This window comes from Carettochelys insculpta, chromosome 19 (assembly GCF_033958435.1).
Source record: "Carettochelys insculpta isolate YL-2023 chromosome 19, ASM3395843v1, whole genome shotgun sequence".
NCBI lineage: Eukaryota > Metazoa > Chordata > Testudines > Carettochelyidae > Carettochelys > Carettochelys insculpta.
In genome coordinates, this window is record NC_134155.1 from 25,212,772 (window position 1) to 25,231,461 (window position 18,690).

At 54.2% G+C, this 18,690-nt stretch overlaps 1 protein-coding gene across 1 annotated transcript in view; it reads right to left on the minus strand.

Annotated features, from left to right (window-relative positions):
• Nucleotides 1-18,690, minus strand: part of RNF43 (ring finger protein 43) — a 99,368-nt gene that overhangs the window by 20,372 nt on the left and 60,306 nt on the right. The window contains exons 2-3 of the mRNA XM_075014012.1: nucleotides 10,904-11,026; nucleotides 2,076-2,150 (exon numbers count right to left, since the gene is read on the minus strand). Coding sequence (XP_074870113.1) covers nucleotides 2,076-2,150; nucleotides 10,904-11,026 — 198 coding nt within the window. The remainder of the gene's footprint in view (nucleotides 1-2,075; nucleotides 2,151-10,903; nucleotides 11,027-18,690) is intronic.

An 18,690-nucleotide genomic window follows, 5' to 3' on the forward strand; every position in this document is an offset into this window, starting at 1 on the left:
TACAGGGATGCAGTGTACAGTGATACTGGATACAGTGTACACTGACATTGTATACAGTGAAACAGTGTACATGGATAGAGTGTACAGCAATACTGCATACAGTGGTATTGAATACAGTGATACCATGTACCTCGACATTGTGTACAGTGAAGCAGTGTACATGGATGCAGTGTACACTGATGCAGTGTACAGGGATGCAGTGTACAGTAGCATTGCAGGCAATGATATTGTGTACAGTGTACAGCGTGATACAGAAGCACTAATCTGGGCACAGTCTCTCTAGCCCAAAGAGGAGCTTTCTCCTCCAACTCACCTCTATTTGATTGGCATTACACCTTGTTTAATTGTCATTTGCAATGTAACAGCAATGAACAGCATATCTACAATGTAACAGCATATCTACACCAGCAACACCATTCCAGGACCTAACCAGATCAGCCACACCATCGTGGGTTCATTCAGCTGCACACCTACCAATATAATTTATGCCATCATGTGCCAGCAATGCCCCTCTGCTATATACATTGGACAAACTGGACAGTCTCTACGTAAAAGAATAAACGCACACAAATCAGATATCAGAAATGGCAATATACAAAAAACCGTAGGAGAGCACTTCAATCTCCCGGGCCACACAGCAGCAGACTTAAAAGTAGCTATCCTACAGCACAGAAATTTCAGGATCAGACTCCAAAGAGAAATTTCTGAGCTACAATTCATCTGTAAATTCGATGCCCTCAGCTCAGGCTTAAACAAAGACTGTGAATGGCTGGCTAAATACAGAAGCAGCTTCCCCTCCCTTGGTGTTCACACCTCCAGATCAACTGCCGGTAGTAAGCCTCACCCTTGCTGACTGAGCTAACCTTGTTATCCCCAGCCTTGCTCTGGCTTATTTATACCTGGCCCTGCAGATTTCCAAGACCAGCATCTGATGAAGTGAGTCTGTGCTCATGAAAGCTCATGCTCAAAACTTTTCTGTTAGTCTATAAGCTGCCACAGGACCCTTCATTGCTGTTACAGATCCAGACTAACACGGCTACCCCTCCGATATTTGCAATGTACTTTCCCTAACTAACGCGACCCACCTAATGAGCATAGCAGGACTGCTCCTCCCCAGGGCAGTGATAGAATGCAATGTACTCGCCCTGACCCAATGTACATGGGAAAGGGGCTGGTGTTTTTCTCAATGCAGGTGTTCTCTTAGCCAACAGCCACCATATTTTCCACTCGCTTCCCATGACCTGGCACCCCGGAAGTGGAGCCAGCTCGTACCTACACGTGCAGCTCCTGTTCTGCTGAGCAGTTACATAGCCCGGCGATGTTTGGACTGTAGAACAAACCCCAGCCAGCAGTGTTCCTCACCCACTCCCACAGCAATAGCAGCTGTTCCACAAAGGCCTGAGACCTGCTCCGTCCCTTTATTCTGCCACATGGGCTGGGAGACAGCAGGTCCCTTTTTAAAAAGCAGCTCAGTTTATCACCAGCAGAGAAGGAGCCAGAGAGCCCTGAGCTCTTTGTCACACAGCAGGAGATCAGAAGTCTGCTTGGAGTCAGCAACCCTTCCTGAGACTGGATTACCCCACTCCTACATCTGGCTCCAGATGTCTGCCTGCCAGCCACGCTTCTTCTCTGACTGGTGAACCTCTTTGTGCCCTGACTCTGCAGGGACCAGAGACCCCCCCCTCCTGTCTCCTAGATGTTCACCAGTCACCCTCTCTGAAGTCAGTGATGTCCCAGTTGTGTTACTCTTTCTGGCTCCGGACTGCCCTTGGCAAACTCGTTGCCAGTTTGGCTGCACAAAGCAGGTGTTATGTGCATAAATGGCTGCGTCATCTCTGACTTGTGCAGTGCAGCTCCCCCAGTAGGGAAAGCTGGTGCGCACATGGGACTCTGTGGGTTAGGGGTGAGCTGGGGAAGGTCTGCTCTAGGGGAGGGGTGCAGAACAGAGGAGCCAACCTGCACAGTTGCCCCTCGCCTCGGCCCCAGCTCTGGCCCTCCTTTTCGACAGTCCCTGGCTGGTACGCGGAAGGGAGCCGGGGCTGGAGCACGGGATAGTTCAACGGTAGCGGTCGTACCTGGTCAGCAGCACTTTCATCATCCGTGATGTCGAAGAGGACGGCCCGAGCGCCCCGCTCCCCTGCAAGCTTCGCCTGTCCAAAACAAGAGACCAAAGAGCTTGACTGGCCCTTCCCGCCAGGCTTGCTGGGCTGGCAGCAAACGCACAGTGAGGCCCGGCAGCCAGCAGCCGAACTCCAGCTAGACCCAAGCCAGGGGATGTTGGCACAGTAGCAATGACTCACTGGAGCAGCTTCCCAGGCGCGGGGGCTTCGCAATCACTTGGAGCCTTGCAACTCAGATGGCCTGCTCCAGCCACCCCTGCACAGGGACCCAGCACAGGCTCAGCTGAGCGGTGGGCCTCTGGCCTCTGGCCTGCAGGAGTGCCGAATGGACAATCAGTGCCAGGACTTTCCCAGGGAGATCTTGTACAGCGCTGGGCTCCAGCACAATCTCTCTGAGCGTTTGTCTGCACTGCACTGGGCATGTGCTTCCCCGCCAGGCTGAGGGACTCCTGCGTGAGGCTCATCTCCCTCCCTCACACACACACAGAGTTCATCTTTTCAGTCCTACACACACACACACACACACACACACACACACACACACAGATACCCCCCCTGCCCAGTGCAGAGCCGAGTTTGCATCCTGCAGGCTCACATGGTGTGGATATAGTAATGGGCACTTGCTTTCCCCTGGTCCACCTAGAAACCCTCATTTATCCCACCAAACGAAATGGGAAGTGGCTCAGGCTGCTGGTTTAGTGCAAATGTAAAGATGAGTGTGGCGTTTCAGCTTCCAAACAGCCAAAATAAAGGAGGCAGGGTGGTGCAGTGGTTAGAGCCCTAGCCCAGGCTCTAGGGTCAAGTCCTAACTCTACCACAGTATCCATGTGCGACCTTGGTCAAATCACCTATCCGCTCTGTGCCTTAGAGCCTAACCATGCAACAAAATAACAGCCCTGCTCTGCTCCCACAGGCGGTCTGGGGGTGCCCGCTGAAGCAGATGAAGCGCTTGTGTGCTCCGGCCATGGAGGCCATACCTTAGCCAAGAGAATGAGAAGAAAAAAGGCTGCCAGTCCGCCCTCCTCCTGGCGGTCTGCCATGCCCCCCGTGCCCGAGCAGGGCACCTGGGCACCTGAGGGGCAGTGAGGCTGAGTCAGGAGGGCAGGGCTCCCTTGGGAAGAGCTGCCTGGCGCGGCTCCTACCAGGGGGCAGAGTGGAGGCTGCTTTGGCCTACCTGGTGGGATCTGTGATTCAGAGCTCTCAAGCACATGCGCGCGTCGGGCTCCCTGCCCTGCCCGTCAGACAGAGAACAGACGTTTCCGCTGGCTGCGCGCTGGTACGGTGTAACTGCGACGTGACGGAACAGCTGTAACTCACAGTTCACAGACGTGTTGGCTGCTGGTAGCTGGGTACGTCTCCCTCAGCCTCCATGGAGAGCTCATTCCAGCTCACAGGGGCCAGCAAGCTGCCTGGCCCCATGAGCGCGTGGGGCCATGGAGCGCACTGCATTCTTTAAACATCAGCAGGAAGGGTCCTGGGGGTTCACTCGCTCCTCTTATGTATCCAGGACATCAAGACACATTTGGCACTGGCAAACAGAGACCCCAGGAATGGGAGGAGGGGGTCCTCACCTTGGGAGCCCAGCACACGCCCCAAAGCACCTGGGTGCAGGAAGATTCTGATGGTGGGGGGAGGTTTGCATTGTGGGAACTTGCCTGGCAGGATTGCAGAGCGGAAAGTTTCTGACTGGGGGTAGTGCAGTGCAGGAAGTTGCCTGGGGGGCTGCAGTGCAGGAAGTTTCTGACTGGAGAAATTGCAGTGCAGGAAGTTGCCTGGAGAGGATTGCAGTGCGGGCAAATTCTGACGGGGGGGCGGGAATTACACTGTGGGAGCTTGCCTGGAAGGCTTGCAGTGTGGGAAGTTTCTGACTGGGCCTGCAGTGCGGGAAGATTCTGACAGGGGGATTGCACTTGAGGGGTTGCTGTTTTTGGAGAATCACAGGAGAGTTTCAGGAGCAGATCACAGTGTAAAGGTTGCTGTAAGAGGTGTCCAGTTTGATGTGGGTGGAAAGGGGGACATGCAGTACAGGGGTTGCTGGTTCAAAGGGGGACAGCAGTGCAGTAGTTGCTGGTTTGGGGGGGATCACAGAGCAGGAGGTGCCAAGGTTGAGGAGGATTACAGTGCAGGAGGTTGCTGGTTCAGAGGGGGATGATACTGCTATGGATACTGGTTTGGGGGGATTGCAGTGCAGAGGTTATTACTTTGGAGGGATTGCAGTGCAGAGGTTGCTGGTTTGTGGGGGATTGCAGTGCAGAAGTTATTAATTTAGGGGGATTGCTGTGCAGAAGTTATTACTTTGAGAGGGTTGCAGTGCAGAGGCTGCATTTTGGAGGGGTTGGAAAGGTACGTTCTTGTGGGCATCCTTTTCCAGAGCAAGCCAGCGTCACTGGTATTGAAAACTTGTTGGGGCATTTAACCCTCTTCCTGAGAGGGATAATCCCATGCTGCATTACAGTCTGCTGACGCTGCTTCCCCGCCCACTTCACACTACGTAAACGGTGCCTCTTTTTAAATTAACAAAACTGCCCCCTGCTTGCAACAAATGATGCTGCATCGCCATGACTCCCCGCACCCATCACCTGATGCTTGTGCAACATGCTCCCACGAGCGCAAACCACAGCTCCACTTACTTGTGCTTGTCTCTGTGTCACGTTCTCAGCCCAAATGCATCATACCTTTTCCCTTCATTTCGGTTATGGGATCACGACTCACACGACACCCTTTGCACAAGTTGGAGCACTTGCAGAAACACTGTCCCGTACCTTTTGCTCCTTTTTTAAGTATAACGCACAGGAGGCTCATTAATACCATACCGTCTAGCTCATGGGCGGGCAAAATCGGCCCTGGGGGCTGGATCCAGCCGCCAAGCGTTTCTCTCCAGCCCACCCAGCTGATGAGCAGAGCGTGCACACTTACAGCCATCAGCGTCTGTTCAGCTGCCTCGCCCCCACATACTCCCCCCGCCTCCCGTTCCATCTGCAGCCGAGCTGCTCCAAGGATTCTCCTGCAAGCTGTACGGAAGGGGACGTGGAGGGGAAGAAGGTAATGTTGAAGTCAGGGTGCTTCGCTGCCCCTGTACCCCATCTCTGCAGAGCAGGGATCTGGGAGAGGGGGACACACACAGAGGCTGCTCCAGCCTGAGGCAGGGATGGTACATGACTCACTCAGGAGTGCAGAGCAGAGGTGTGTGGAGACAACAGAGCAGGACAGGTTTCCCTTACAGAGACAGAGGGCAGCTTCGCTCAGAGACATACCCAGCGCACACGCTGTGCCACGATCGCACACGGTCAGGGACTGCCACACACACACACACACTACAGCACACACTCAGCCTGTGTCACACAAAGTGTTTCTCTTTCACATGCACACACTCACTTTGTCTATGTAGCCTCCAGCTCCGCCCCTTCTGCCCAAAAAAGAGCTGGCCCATGACCAGTACCAAAATTCAAGAGCCCCCTCTGCGAAAATGATTGTCCACCCCGAGCGAGCTACCGAGGCCACAGTGTGACCATGTACCAGCTTATCCGGTAATTTGACTCTCTGGCTTACTGTGATCACCTTTCTTCCCTTCTTAGCCTGTTGACCACTGTCTGCATCACTCGCTGTTCTTTTGGGTGCCATAATTAAGGCTGGGTGTTCCTGTAGTGGCCCTAATGTGCTTGTGAGGGAGATCTGAGAAGGTGTGAGCACAAGGGATCGTGTGCTCGGGAAAGTGTGGTGTGGCACAGCACAGCTCCCGGAGCCATGGCACAGCAACCGGCAGATAAGTGAAACCAGGAATCCATGGATGGTGAGGCCTTCCTGCGTAGCCAACAAACTTCCCCAAGGGACAGGAAGGAAGGAAGGAAAACGAAGTGCAGCACCGGGATGGTTTTACTCACACAGGCTGCTTTGAGCAGAGCGTCCCTAGGAGAGCATGTGCTGGCAAGTATCTGCCAGAACTGTTACAACAGGCTTCGCGATTACAGCCGGTGCCTCTAGCTGAGGCCCAGAGGTCACAGCCAGCTGTAGGACAAAGGCAGAACTCCTGCCCGGCAGCTGTGCAGAGGGAAGAGGCATTCTCCAACGAAGAAGGGATGTTGCACAGTGTACGTTCAGCTCCCTCTTCCTCCTGCCCAAAACCAACAACAAGTCCTGTGGCACCTTATAGACTAACAGATAGTTTGGAGCATAAGTTTCTGTGGGCAAAGACCCACTTCATCAGATGCAATGTAGTGGAGATTCCTAATTAGACCTGCCTCCGGAGTCTCCACTACGTTGCATCTGATGAAGAGGGTCTTTGCCCACGAAAGCTTACGTGCCAAACTATCTGTTAGTCTATAAGGTGCCATAGGACTTCTCGTTGTTCTTGCGTATGCAGACTAAAACGGCCATCCCTCTGAGACTTCCTCCTGCCCAGGCACACATGATCTTCTAGTCTCTCCTGCTTGGGCTGCAGGGTCTGAGCCAGAGGTTGGCAGCTCCACAGAGCAGGGCTAGGAGCGAGCTTGGCAACTGAGGTGGCAAATCAGGGGATTAGGGATTCAGATTTCAGGCTAAGGATCAGAGAAGGGATGGGGAGCTCTAGAGTTTGGTAGAACCAGATTGGGAAAGTGGGTGGTGGAATGAGAAGCTTTGCAGTGGCGCAGGGAGTGGAGTCATCAAAGGATTCTCAATGTTTGCCGGCCCCTGAGGACAAACAGGCCTTTCAAGTCATGAATTCCACCCAGTGGGAACCTTTCAGAATGAGCTGGTTAGCAATCAGGATTTTTTTCTGTTAAAGACAGAAAATGGAAGAAGCAAGCAGCCAGAGGGGGGCAAATGAGTCTTGACAAACAGCTTTGCTGGTCAAGGTGATTGCTATTTAAAATTATTTGATAACTCTTTGCCACAGCCCCTTAGGCTAATGGGCTTTGTGCAAATCACCAGCTGTAACTTCTATTTGGAGTGCTTGCCGTTTGCTTCCCAGGCCATGCGATCGGTCCCTTCACCTGCATTGCATTGTTGGTTTCCATGACTGAATGGCCGGATTGCTAGGCACTTTGGGTGCAAATCCAGACTTGTAGGAGTAGTCTGGTTTTCTGTAGGCAGCCTTGGAACAAAAGATCACTCACCATCCCCAAAAAAACCGCACAAGAGTGGCTGCAGACACTAGTGCAGCAAAGGGCAGATGCGTAGCTGGGACCAATTCTAACTCTGCAGTTAAATCTCCCTGTCTGTCTTAATCACCTTGGCCACTGGCTTTCAGGTTTGGATGCCTGGTGACTGGAAGGGGGTCAGTGAGAAGCAGAAGTGATCAGGTGGCAGGAAGGAGTGACTGAAAGAGCTGGTTCTCTCCTGGGCCTGGATGATGGCTAGGGTGGGGGCTAGGATAACATTTTCCACAGGGCTGTTATCATCCCTTCTGCAGTGCTGCAATTACAGCCGCAGCACTCCCCCGAGCCGTGTCTACACGTGCACGCTACTTCGAAGTAGCGGCACTAACTTCGAAATAGCGCCCGTCACGGCTACACGTGTTGGGCGCTATGTCGATGTTAACATCGACGTTAGGCGGCGAGATGTCGAAGCTGCTAACCCCATGAGGCAATAGGAATAGTGCCCTACTTCGAAGTTGAACTTCGAAGTAGGGACCGTGTAGACGATCCGCTTCCTGCAACATCGAAATAGCGGGGTCCTCCATGGTGGCCATCAGCTGAGGGGTTGAGAGACGCTCTCTCCAGCCCCTGCGGGGCTCTATGGTCACCGTGTGCAGCAGCCCTTAGCCCAGGGCTTCTGGCTGCTGCTGCTGCAGCTGGGGATCCATGCTGCATGCACAGGGTCTGCAACCAGTTGTCGGCTCTGTGGATCTTGTGTTGTTTAGTGCAACCGTGTCTGGGAGGGGCCCTTTAAGGGAGCGGCTTGCTGTTGAGTCCGCCCTGTGACCCTGTCTGCAGCTGTACCTGGCACCCTTATTTCGATGTGTGCTACTTTGGCGTGTAGACGTTCCCTCGCAGCGCCTATTTCGATGTGGTGCTGCGCAACGTCAATGTTGAACGTCGACGTTGCCAGCCCTGGAGGACGTGTAGACGTTATTCATCGAAATAGCCTATTGCGATGTCGCTACATTGAAACAAGCTACTTCGATGTAGGCTTCACGTGTAGACGTAGCTCCGAAGAAAACAAGCCCGAGAGCCCCTTCCTGAAAGAGCAGGAGCTGGCGCCATATGTGCTAGCCCATCACAGAAGGGGGTGTGGCTCGCACAGGCTGGATGTTGCACAGAGCTGGAGGAGGTGTGTTGAGTGCAGAGAGGTGGATGTTCCACCAGCGGCGTGGGAAGGGTCTAGATGGGGCTGCAAGGGAAGCAAGTGAGGGAGGAATTGTGGAGCAGGGGGCTGTTTGCCCACTGGCACAGGGTGGAGCCAACTGGCTGAGGGCTTGGCCCTGAGGTGGAAGCTGGAGAAGGGCCAGAGGAGGGTGGGCTGGGGGGGCACGGGCTGCCCACAGGGCCGGGCTGAGCTGCATTCTGGCCCACTCTGGGGGAGCCCTTGTCACTGAGTGTGGGCTCGTCGAGCAGCACAGGCAGAGGGGGATAAGGTCTGTGACAGTCACGTTAGCTGGCCAAGCGGGATCAGCAGCCAAGCCCAGCCCAAGTCGTGTTCAGTTCTGAAAGAAAATGGAGCCCAAAGGGGGCGGAGCCCCAAGAGAGGCACAGACCCCTGTGCCCCCCCCCCCCGCCCCCGGGCTCCAGCAGAGCCCAGCACTGCTGACTCCCCTGGCAGCAGGCGGGAAGGGGAAGTGGATGTGACACCCCCCAGGTCACCCTGGCGACCCCCCTCCCTTAACCAATGGGAGCAGGGGAGACCACAGATATCCCCAGCAGCCAATGAGAGGCCAGAAGCCAGCCAGATGGATGGGTGCTGAGCCCGGTGCCCAAAGGTGGGAGAGTCGGGACTGGCCCAGAGTCCTGCCCCCCCTGCACCACGCCCCGGGAGCACCCTCCCGGCAGGGGTAATGAAGTTACTATTAAAGCACAGAGATGACCAGCAGCACAAGAAGGTTGTGAACCCCAGGTATGAAGTGACAGTCCCCAGTGCGCAGGAGAGCAGAGTCCAGCGCCCTGGAGAAGAGGGACCCAGGATGAAGGACATCTGCCCTGGGCATATGGTGCAGACACAGTTCCTGGTTACTTTCTCTCCTATTGCAAAGCTCCATCTTATCAGCTGAACTCACTGAATAGTTAGGCCTGTGGCTGCCACAACTCACATCACTTATCTGGTCATAGTGCCCATCCTGGGTGCCCTGGCTGGCCAGGCTGAGCTGACACCGATCAGTTGTCACTGACAAAGTCTTCACCATCTTTTATGCAGTGATTGCAGCATAACCTAGGAGAGCTGCTTCCAGGGCAACGGGACACAGGGGAACTCAGAGCCCTGCATGGGCAGACTGAGCAAGAAGCAAGCCCTGGGCCCGATTCCTCCGAGCTCTCACATGCCTGCTCGTGCCTGCTGAAGCTACGAGGTGTTCTCTGCCCTCCTCCAAGATGCTCAGTGCCTGGTGGCAAAGGACCCACTGAGAGAGGACAAAGCATGAAAGCAGAGGGACAGCATCCCACTCCCTAGCTGAGCAGGCGAGGAGCAGAAAGGTGCAACGACCCCCTCGCAGCTAAGAACAACATAACAGACACTGATCATTGAGGACAGAGTAAAAACTACAGAGAAGAGGCTAGCAACACTGGAGGGCTGCTGAGTAGCCCTTTGCTCCAGGGAAAGCAGAGGGAGGCCTCAGTGACTCTGAGTAGAGGTGGAAGGACTGGGCCCTGTCCAGCAAGAAAACAGGCCATTCTAACTGTGCAAAAGGCACCTATCAAAATAGGGCATCTCTGCCTTGTAGGCTCTCTTGTCAGGCCCTTCATTTTGCTTGCCAGGGAAAGCGCATCTGCAATACAGCATCCAAATGTGTAATCAAAACAAACTCCGTGTAAAAAAAACTAAGCCGTCTGTCAGGCTCCCAGGCAGAACCATTGACTTGTTAGGAAAATGCTGCCATAAAGCTTCCCTGTTCTGCCTTAACACTGCCCTCTTGTGTGCTTGCTGGAGGCACTGACTTAGAGCCAGAAGAGACCACTAATTCAGCTGGTCTGACCTGTGTAGCACAGGCCATCATGGTTTACCCCATTGCATCTGCATGGGACCCAATAACTTGTGTTTGGCTGAAGTATCTTTCAGGAAGGTGTCCAGGCTGGATGAGAAGCCACCGAGAAGCCACCGCTTCCTTTCCAAGTTTCTTCCAACTGTTAATTACCTTCATGGTTAAGTATTGGTGCCTGATTTCCAATTTGGATTTGTCTGATTTTAGCTTCCAAGAACTGAGTCTTGCTTTGCCTTTCTCTGCTAACGAATTCAGTGCACAGGACAAATGGTGCAAAACAAAACCCTGGCATTGCCAAGTACAGCCCTACTTGATGTCTGCTGAGCACACCGAGCTGACTGGAGAGGGCAGCTGATGTGGCAGGGCTGCAGCGAGGTGGGGAGTAGGTCGGCTGGGGCTAGGAACAGGGCGCTCTTGTGACAAGAAATGACTTGTCCCAAACCACCCAGGCTCAGCTTATTACAAGGCTCAATTACATTCTGTGACAAGGCTCTTCAGTCCTAAGTGCTATGAAGTTTGGATACCAGGACCACCTGGGCCCCTCCTGCAGGAACACAAGCTGGCTTAACACCCCTCCAATGGGCCCAGAAGCAGGCTCAGTCCCTCTGCCAAGGGAATAAAGATGCCTCCTGCGCATGGCATGGGCCATTTCCGCTCTGAGCATTCATGCACATACCTTATTGGCCAATGAGAGACAGGGGTGGAGGTCTCGATCTGGCCGCTCGAGTTTCACAATCGTGATAAATCCAGAGTCCATGTGCTCATCCTCACTGGTGTTACACAGAGACAGCGGGTGGAACTGTGGACACAAAGGAGGAGGGACTTAGATCTCATTGAACTCCAGGGGCTCCTCAGATTTTATTTAAAACACAGGCTCCCTAGGCTGGTGCGCCAGGGCATAAGCAGGATCAGGCTATTGGTCCAGTGACCAGGTGCAATTCACGCCCCCTGCCCAGAGAACGCCAAGCCTCTGCCCACAGACAGAGCACCAGGCCATGGCCGGCAATCTCAGCCATCGCCCAGCTGCCTTTGCTTAGCAGGCCTCTCTTGGGAACACCTTCCCAAAGTAGCAACCTCTCTTGCACTGCCCCATGCAGCGGGAGCTGGGTCAATGAACCTGAGACAAGGCAGACACCAGCTGCTCTTTAAGCTTTGAACTCATGAACCAGCCTTTGCTGGAGCTGGACACATTTTGTAAGTGGGGTGAGTGCCCCAGAGTGAAAGGGGAGCAGGAGATGCCCTCGTGAGCCAGACATAGGAAACACCAGTCACTTCCAGCATCCCACATCCATAACTGGAGTGCCCAGCTCTGTCCCTGCTAGGCAGCAGGTGCTGGGATGAGAACTGTTCATCCAGGGGTCCCCAGCATTCTTTCAGTTTCTTCCGACTGCCTACTCCCCATGCACCAAGTTACCCTCATCATCCCCATGTTACAGGTGGAGACACTGAGGCAGGGAGAGGCTTCTCCAAAATCAGAGTCAGTGGCAGAGCCAAGGGCAGAAGACAAGAGACCTGACAGCTGGTTCCCACCACTCTGACCATTAGACCACTCTGACCACTAGACCACTCTGCCTCCATCTGAGTTTAGTCACATGCTACAGGACAGTAAAAAGCAGTTGATCTAAGAGGCAACTTGCACTATCCTCCACATAGGGTATGCATATGCATAAAGGCAAACTGCCTTTGAGTTCACAACTGCACCAGCCACTGAGGCAAATCTGTCCACTGGGACCAATTCTACCCCTGACATGCAAACTGCATCTACAGGTGACTTCCAGTGAGACTCAGACATGTGAGACAGTGCACATCCCTGGTGTCAGGTCAGTTGGGGACAGCTCCGGCAACCTGCACCATGGGAGGCTCCCACCTGCACAGAGGCCACAGACACCCAGTTCTGGTTCTCCAGCTGTGCACGACGAGGGTCCTGAAGAGGCAGAAGGAACAGACAGGTGCACCTGGAGCTCCTGGTGCAGGCATGGGCTGCATGTGTTCTGAGGCCAACTCACAACAGCCTCCGGTCTGAGCTGCCCAGAGTTATGGGCGCTGGGCCATGCTTCCCCCACATCAGATTGACAGCATCCCCCTTCATGTGTCTGGTACCCAAGCACAGCCCAAGGGTCTCACTGGCATCCGGCCAATGTTGAATCAAGACCATTGTTTCCCATAGTGACATCCCAGCAGTGCGCGTCTGTCTCAGCTGGCTGTCGCCAAGAGTAGAAAGGAGCGGAGACTCGTGGCAAAGGAATTGGCCAAATTCAGTCCTTGCCTTCACTGCAGCCTTCCTGTCAGGGCTGTCCCTAGTAATGCTGGTGCCCAATGCAGCCCAACCCAGCCCAGCCCCTGCCATGTGGGGAGCAGTCACTCTGCTGGGCACCGCAGGGCAGAATCGGGGGGTGGGGGGGACAGGAAATAGGATTGCCAATTCTCCCTGACCAGATGGACCAGATGCCATTTGCTGCAATGGTGGCTGGTCCGGGAGGAGCAGTTGGCAGCCCTAGCACAGGACAGGGAGGGAGTCTCAGCAGCTGCATCAAGAAAGCAGGCACGAGTGCCGGCTGGAGGACTCAGGAGGAGCAGAGGGTGGCTGTGCGGCTGGCCAGAGAAAAGAGGTGCCGGTGAGCTACAGCTGGGCACAGCCTGGAGCACCTAGCTACAGAGAGAACCATGAAATTTGGGGCCATGTGGTGCCCCAGATTCTGCGATGTCCCACACAGTTGCATGTTTTGCACATGCATAGGCACAACCCTGCTTCCTGTGACCTGGAATGACAAATCCTCTCTGTGCACCTCTGCACCCTGCCTGCCAAGTGAGGACAGTTTCCCTCCTCCCTGCCCCCAGGCACTGCATGGCTCAATTGTTGTGTGAGAGGTGTAGGAAACAGGAAAAGTCTCTGATACACAGGGTGCTGGAGAAGCCAAACATGTTTGTTTAGCACACCAAGGCAGGGAGTAAAGGAAATGAGTGGAGGAGTTCAATGCATGAGCCACAACGAATGAGGATGATTATGACCTTTGGGAGGAGTCCCAGACTGGAGAGAGAGTTACCAACCCTCCAGCATGGTCCTGGAGTGTCCAGGGCTTAAATATTTTGTCATGCAATGAGAGGTCCTGGAATTCCTCCAACCAGAATGGACAACCCTACCAGGAGTGTCCCTAGAGCTGCATGCAGAGGAGGCTTGTGTGAGCCACAGCAGTCTGCTCCACAGCCCTTGCTGTCTGTGGCATCTGGTGGCATCCTGCCCCTATTCTGGCGCTATGCACAGCTGTAGCCAGCCAACTATGGGAGAGGGCCCCAGCACAGACACTGCTCCATGCAAGATACAAGCCTCATGCAGGAGACATATTGGGGGTGAAGCAGGATGCAGAAGTGGGTCGGACCATACGCAATACCTGTGCTGCTCTGACCACGGGAGAGGCCATAATTTATCATGTTCCTCACAGCTGCTGCTCAGTTTATATTAAGACCATTTTCAAGCTTTTCCTGGAAAAAGACAGTGACCCGTTTCCATAACCGATGTTCTTTGAGGTACACTGCCCATGTCCATTCCATATTAGGGACGTGTGCCCACCACATGCACCAGTGCTGGAATCACAGGCTAGAACCGCAGAACACTACAACCAGAAGGGACCTCAAGAGGTCGTCGAGTCCAGTCCCCTGCCCTCACGGCAGGACGCAGCACCGTCCATACCAAGCTTCCATCCTCCTGGAAGCTTCTTCCCTCAGCAGTATCCAGCTCTGGTGACCCTTGGAGTGGTGCTGCACACTCTTCCCATCCTCAGTGCCCTCTTGCCAGAAGCTCCAACAGTGAGGAGCAAGGGCGGGATGTGGAATGGACATGAGCAACACCTCTCAAAGGGCACCAGTTACAGGATGGTCCTGTCCATTCCACCGCACGTGAATCGAGGTCTCACTCCCGGAGGCAGGTTCGAGTTCATAGGTGTACAGGTCATAACACAGCTCTGCCAAACTCAGCATCATCCCTAGCCTGCTGGCGGATGGCACACTCGGCCATGAACGTGTATGTGTGAACTGTAACAGAGGGAATCTTAACTACAAAACAATGAGAACAAAATTCAAGGAGAAGCAATAGCCTCAGCAGACGTAGCAGCGCTGTCACTGGCAGCAAGAAGACAGCGCAGGTGGGGGAAACTGGCAATGCCCTATACACTGCAGCATACGCATGCCACTCCAGAGGGTACCAGAAGTGCACTCTGTCCAGTTCTGGGCCCCCCCCTACAGAAACGAGCCGAGGGCAACAAAAATGATGAGGGGGCTGGGGCACTTGACCTACAAGGAGAGGCTGAGGGATTTGGGTCTGTTTAGTCTACAGAAGAGAAGAATGAGGGGCTACTGATAGCAGCCTCCAGCTACCTGAAGGGGGGTTCCAAAGTGGCTGATTGAGGCTCTTCTCAGTGGTGTCAGATGGCAGAACAAGGAGCAATGGTCTGAAGTTACAGAGTGGGAGGTCTGGGTTGGATATTAAGAAAAGCTACTTCCCCAGGAGGGTGATGAAGCACTAGAATGCACTACCCAGAGAGGTGGTGGAATCTCCAACCCTCGAGGTTTTTAAGTCCCGGCTTGACAAAGTCCTGGCTGGGATGACTTACTTGGGGTTGATCCTACTTTGGGCAGGGGGCTGGACTAGGTGACCTCCTGAGGTTTCGTCTAACCCTAGGACTCTATGAGAGATGGCTCCCTAGGGATGCAGGCCCACCCCCGTCCCAGGCAGGGCCCACGTTGTTCTTTTTGAAGCAAGTTTTTCCACAGAGCTCAGCATGTCTGGGTCAGGTGGACATTGGGTCTCAGAGCCTTTTGAAAACCTGGTCCTTATAAACTTGGGCGAGACAAGAGCCCGTTCTTGGCTAGTGAGTGTCATTGGCCCCATCTCAATGCAACCTCTAGATGGTTTCTACTTCCCCAAGCTGGGGGCAGAGAAGGGTTGGGGCACTGTTTGGAAAAGGAAATGCCATGGGGTGCAAGCAGTTTCTCTTCACTTCTCCCAGCTTCAGATATGGCTAAAGCCCCCATCAACCCTTGTAGTGCCTGCCCTTTCTGGAAACTATTGGCATATTAAATAGGGGCCCAGCAAGCAGCTGCCTGGCCAGCTCGGGAGAGCAGAGCTGGAGCTGGGCTCAGAGTGTGCAGCAAATGACTATTTATACTGCTTGTCCGTTACAGAGCTGTGGCGACCTCCTGTCACTGTCCCAGTGACTCTGACTGCAGCCTCCCTCCGGCCTTCCTGGTCTTCCTACTGTGGTACCATGACATCCGGCTGTTTCTTTGTCGAGTATTTAAAGTAGCAGCAGCCAAGGTTTATAGAGCTGCCCAGCTCATAGCACAGCAGCTGTCAGGTACTCTAAACACAGCTTTAGAATTCCCTGGGGTAACACAGATGTTCTTATACAGATATGCTGCTTTCAGGCTCTCCACTAATCATATAGTAGCAAAACCGAGTCCGCGTAACCGTTGCAAAACTTAGCATGTCTGTTAGGAGTGTCTGTCTTGGTTACTCTGTGGCTTGCAGAAGAAACACTGTCTCAGGGCTGGTGGGCTCCTTCCCAGGGTGGCTCACCCTGCTGTGTCCACTCGCTTCCCCAGGATTCCCCATTTCTCCAAGCTGTGGCCGCAACCACAGTCTGCCCCAGAAGACATGTGCAAAGTGCCTTGGTCAGGTGCCTAACTCACTCAGCACCTAGCTATATCTCTAGGCCCAACACTTTAGGAGTTGACCAGGCATTAGTGTTGAAATAAGAGTGATAATGCAGCCTGTGCTGGCAAAAGCAGACTGGCTGATGGGAATGGGTGTGTGGAAATAGATGTTCCCACAGCACAGGCAGAAGCAAAGCTCAAAGAGACGTGTGCACTCAAGTCAGGGGGACTGGCCATCTCCGACCCACAGCACGGACAGAACTGGTGCGTGAGATTGCAAGTCCCGTTGCAAGGAATTTTAATCAGTCTACCAAATTAGGCGTGGTATCCTGGGCAGCGAACAGCACAGACAGTACTTATGGATAAGAAAGGGATAAAAAAGGGATTCCAGCAACTACTGTCTGTTCTAAATAGTATGCGGGGGGTTGAACACGTGGCAGATGGAGGTGTATAGAAAACAAGAGAGAATGCACCATGGCTTATCTAAGGTGGGTTGGGCCACACTAACGCGAGCTCTTGCTTGGGTAAGGGAACTGATTCTCCAGACAAGGCAAGGGCAGCAGACCTAATGCAGCTGGACTTCAGGAAAGCATCTGGCACAGTACCAGGTGGGGATTGATTAGTTATGCTGAAGAACGCAGTGTTAGGACGGGAGCTGCCCCGTGGGTTTGGAGCAGGCGACCAGAGAGGGCACTGGGCTTTGCTGACAGCTGAATGATGGGGCCAATATGAAGCTACCCATGGAGTCTCTGGAGGGCTGGTCTCTTCAGTAATGGCCTTGGTACACAAGCAGACGTGCTCTGCCACTGGGTGCTCAGATGGGTGATCTCCCGTCCCCAGGCAAGTGACCACTCTGGCTGCCAGGCTGCGCCTGGAGAAGCTCTTCCCTGGCACTCTTACACAGGGAGCATGGGAGAGTCCCACAGTGTGGCTTGGCAGGAGGTGGTTCCCTGATCGGCTCTGTGTGCAGTGAAGGCAAAGCCAGGCTCCAGCCCAGTCCCTTCCCCTGACTCATGCTGCTCTAGCCCGAGATGCCCAGATGCTCCAAAGGGCTTTTGGACAATACCTGACCTCTTCGCACCCAAAGACCAAACCTGTTCACCAAACTGCGCACCCCGCCCACGCCACACCCCACCTGCCATTGCACCACACCAGCTCTGCCACGCCGATGCAGCGCTTGGAGGTAACACAATCAACTTTAAACCGTGAAATCTCTGCCTCTGTTATTCCCTTTCCTGCCTCCACCTCCCAGGCCATTTCCTTCTTTCAGGTGTGGAGATTCTTGCCTGTAACTTCCTCTCTTTGTTCCTCTGTAGTTTCTTCCTCATCTAGATTTTGTCTTCCCCCTACATACAGCTCCCCTGTTCTCTTGCCCCCAAAACTTTTCTAAGCTAGCCCTGGTCTCTCCCTCCCACCAATCCCACCCACCACATATTCGTGCACTGCATCACCTTAACCCTGGAAATTTAATTTCCAGGGCACTGGACCTATAGAGACTGATGAGAGCCAGGAGGCCCCAATGTCCAGGCAATGCCAGGTGAGAGGCCAAGCCAGCATGAGGGGAGAGTGCTGGGATGGCTGCCTAGGGCTACGTCTACACATGAAACCTACATCGAAGTAGCTTATTTCGATGTAGCGACATCGAAATAGGCTATTTCGATGAATAACGTCTACACGTCCTCCAGGGCTGGCAACGTCGACGTTCAACATCGACGTTGCGCAGCACCACATCGAAATAGGCGCTGCGAGGGAACGTCTACACGCCAAAGTAGCACACATCGAAATAAGGTGCCAGGCACAGCTGCAGACAGCGTCACAGGGCGGACTCAACAGCAAGCCGCTCCCTTAAAGGGCCCCTCCCAGACACACTTGCACTAAACAACACAAGATCCACAGAGCCGACAACTGGTTGCAGACCCTGTGCATGCAGCATGGATCCCCAGCTGCAGCAGCAGCAGCCAGAAGCCCTGGGCTAAGGGCTGCTGCACATGGTGACCATAGAGCCCTGCAGGGGCTGGAGAGAGAGCGTCTCTCAACCCCTCAGCTGATGGCCGCCATGGTGGACCCCGCTATTTCGATGTTGCGGGACGCGGATCGTCTACACGGTCCCTACTTCGACGTTGAACGTCGAAGTAGGGCGCTATTCCCATCCCCTCATGGGGTTAGCGGCTTCGACGTCTCGCCGCCCAACGTCGATGTTAACATCAACATAGCGCCCAACACGTGTAGCCGTGACGGGCGCTATTTCGAAGTTAGTGCCGCTCCTTCGAAGTAGCGTGCACGTGTAGACACGGCTTAGGTGTAGTCCCTCAGCTCAGCTCAGGCGATCCATTTATTATGCTAGTCTCCACTTGGTCAGCGTGAGGTGTCCGAGAAATGTGCCCCCAGCTCATTCGTTTCCTGGCTGCTGCAGCATTTTCTCTGAGCCTCAGCTCTCACCCCACTGGCGCTGGGAGAAGGCTCAGATTCACCTCCTCTGCAGCGGCTCTGGAGCTTTGCTCCTCAGCAACTAGCTCCACTTCCTCTGCTGCTGCTCAGAGTCAGCCACACCAGCACTTGAGTCCTGACTGATTAGGGGAAGTCTACAGGGCTCTGAACCGCAGCAGTGAAACCAGACATGACTCTGGTGTGGGATGCTGACACACCGAGGAGGCACTGGGTGGGCTGTTGGCAGGCTCGGGCAGACGTCACCGTGCCACTTGCAGCAAGTGCTTCACTGCACGAAGGAAAGGCAAGACTGCAGCAAAGCTGAGGGGCTCCATGTGCTGATGCCATTCCAGTAGAAGGGCTTCCCACCCGCACGGAGCCCCAGGG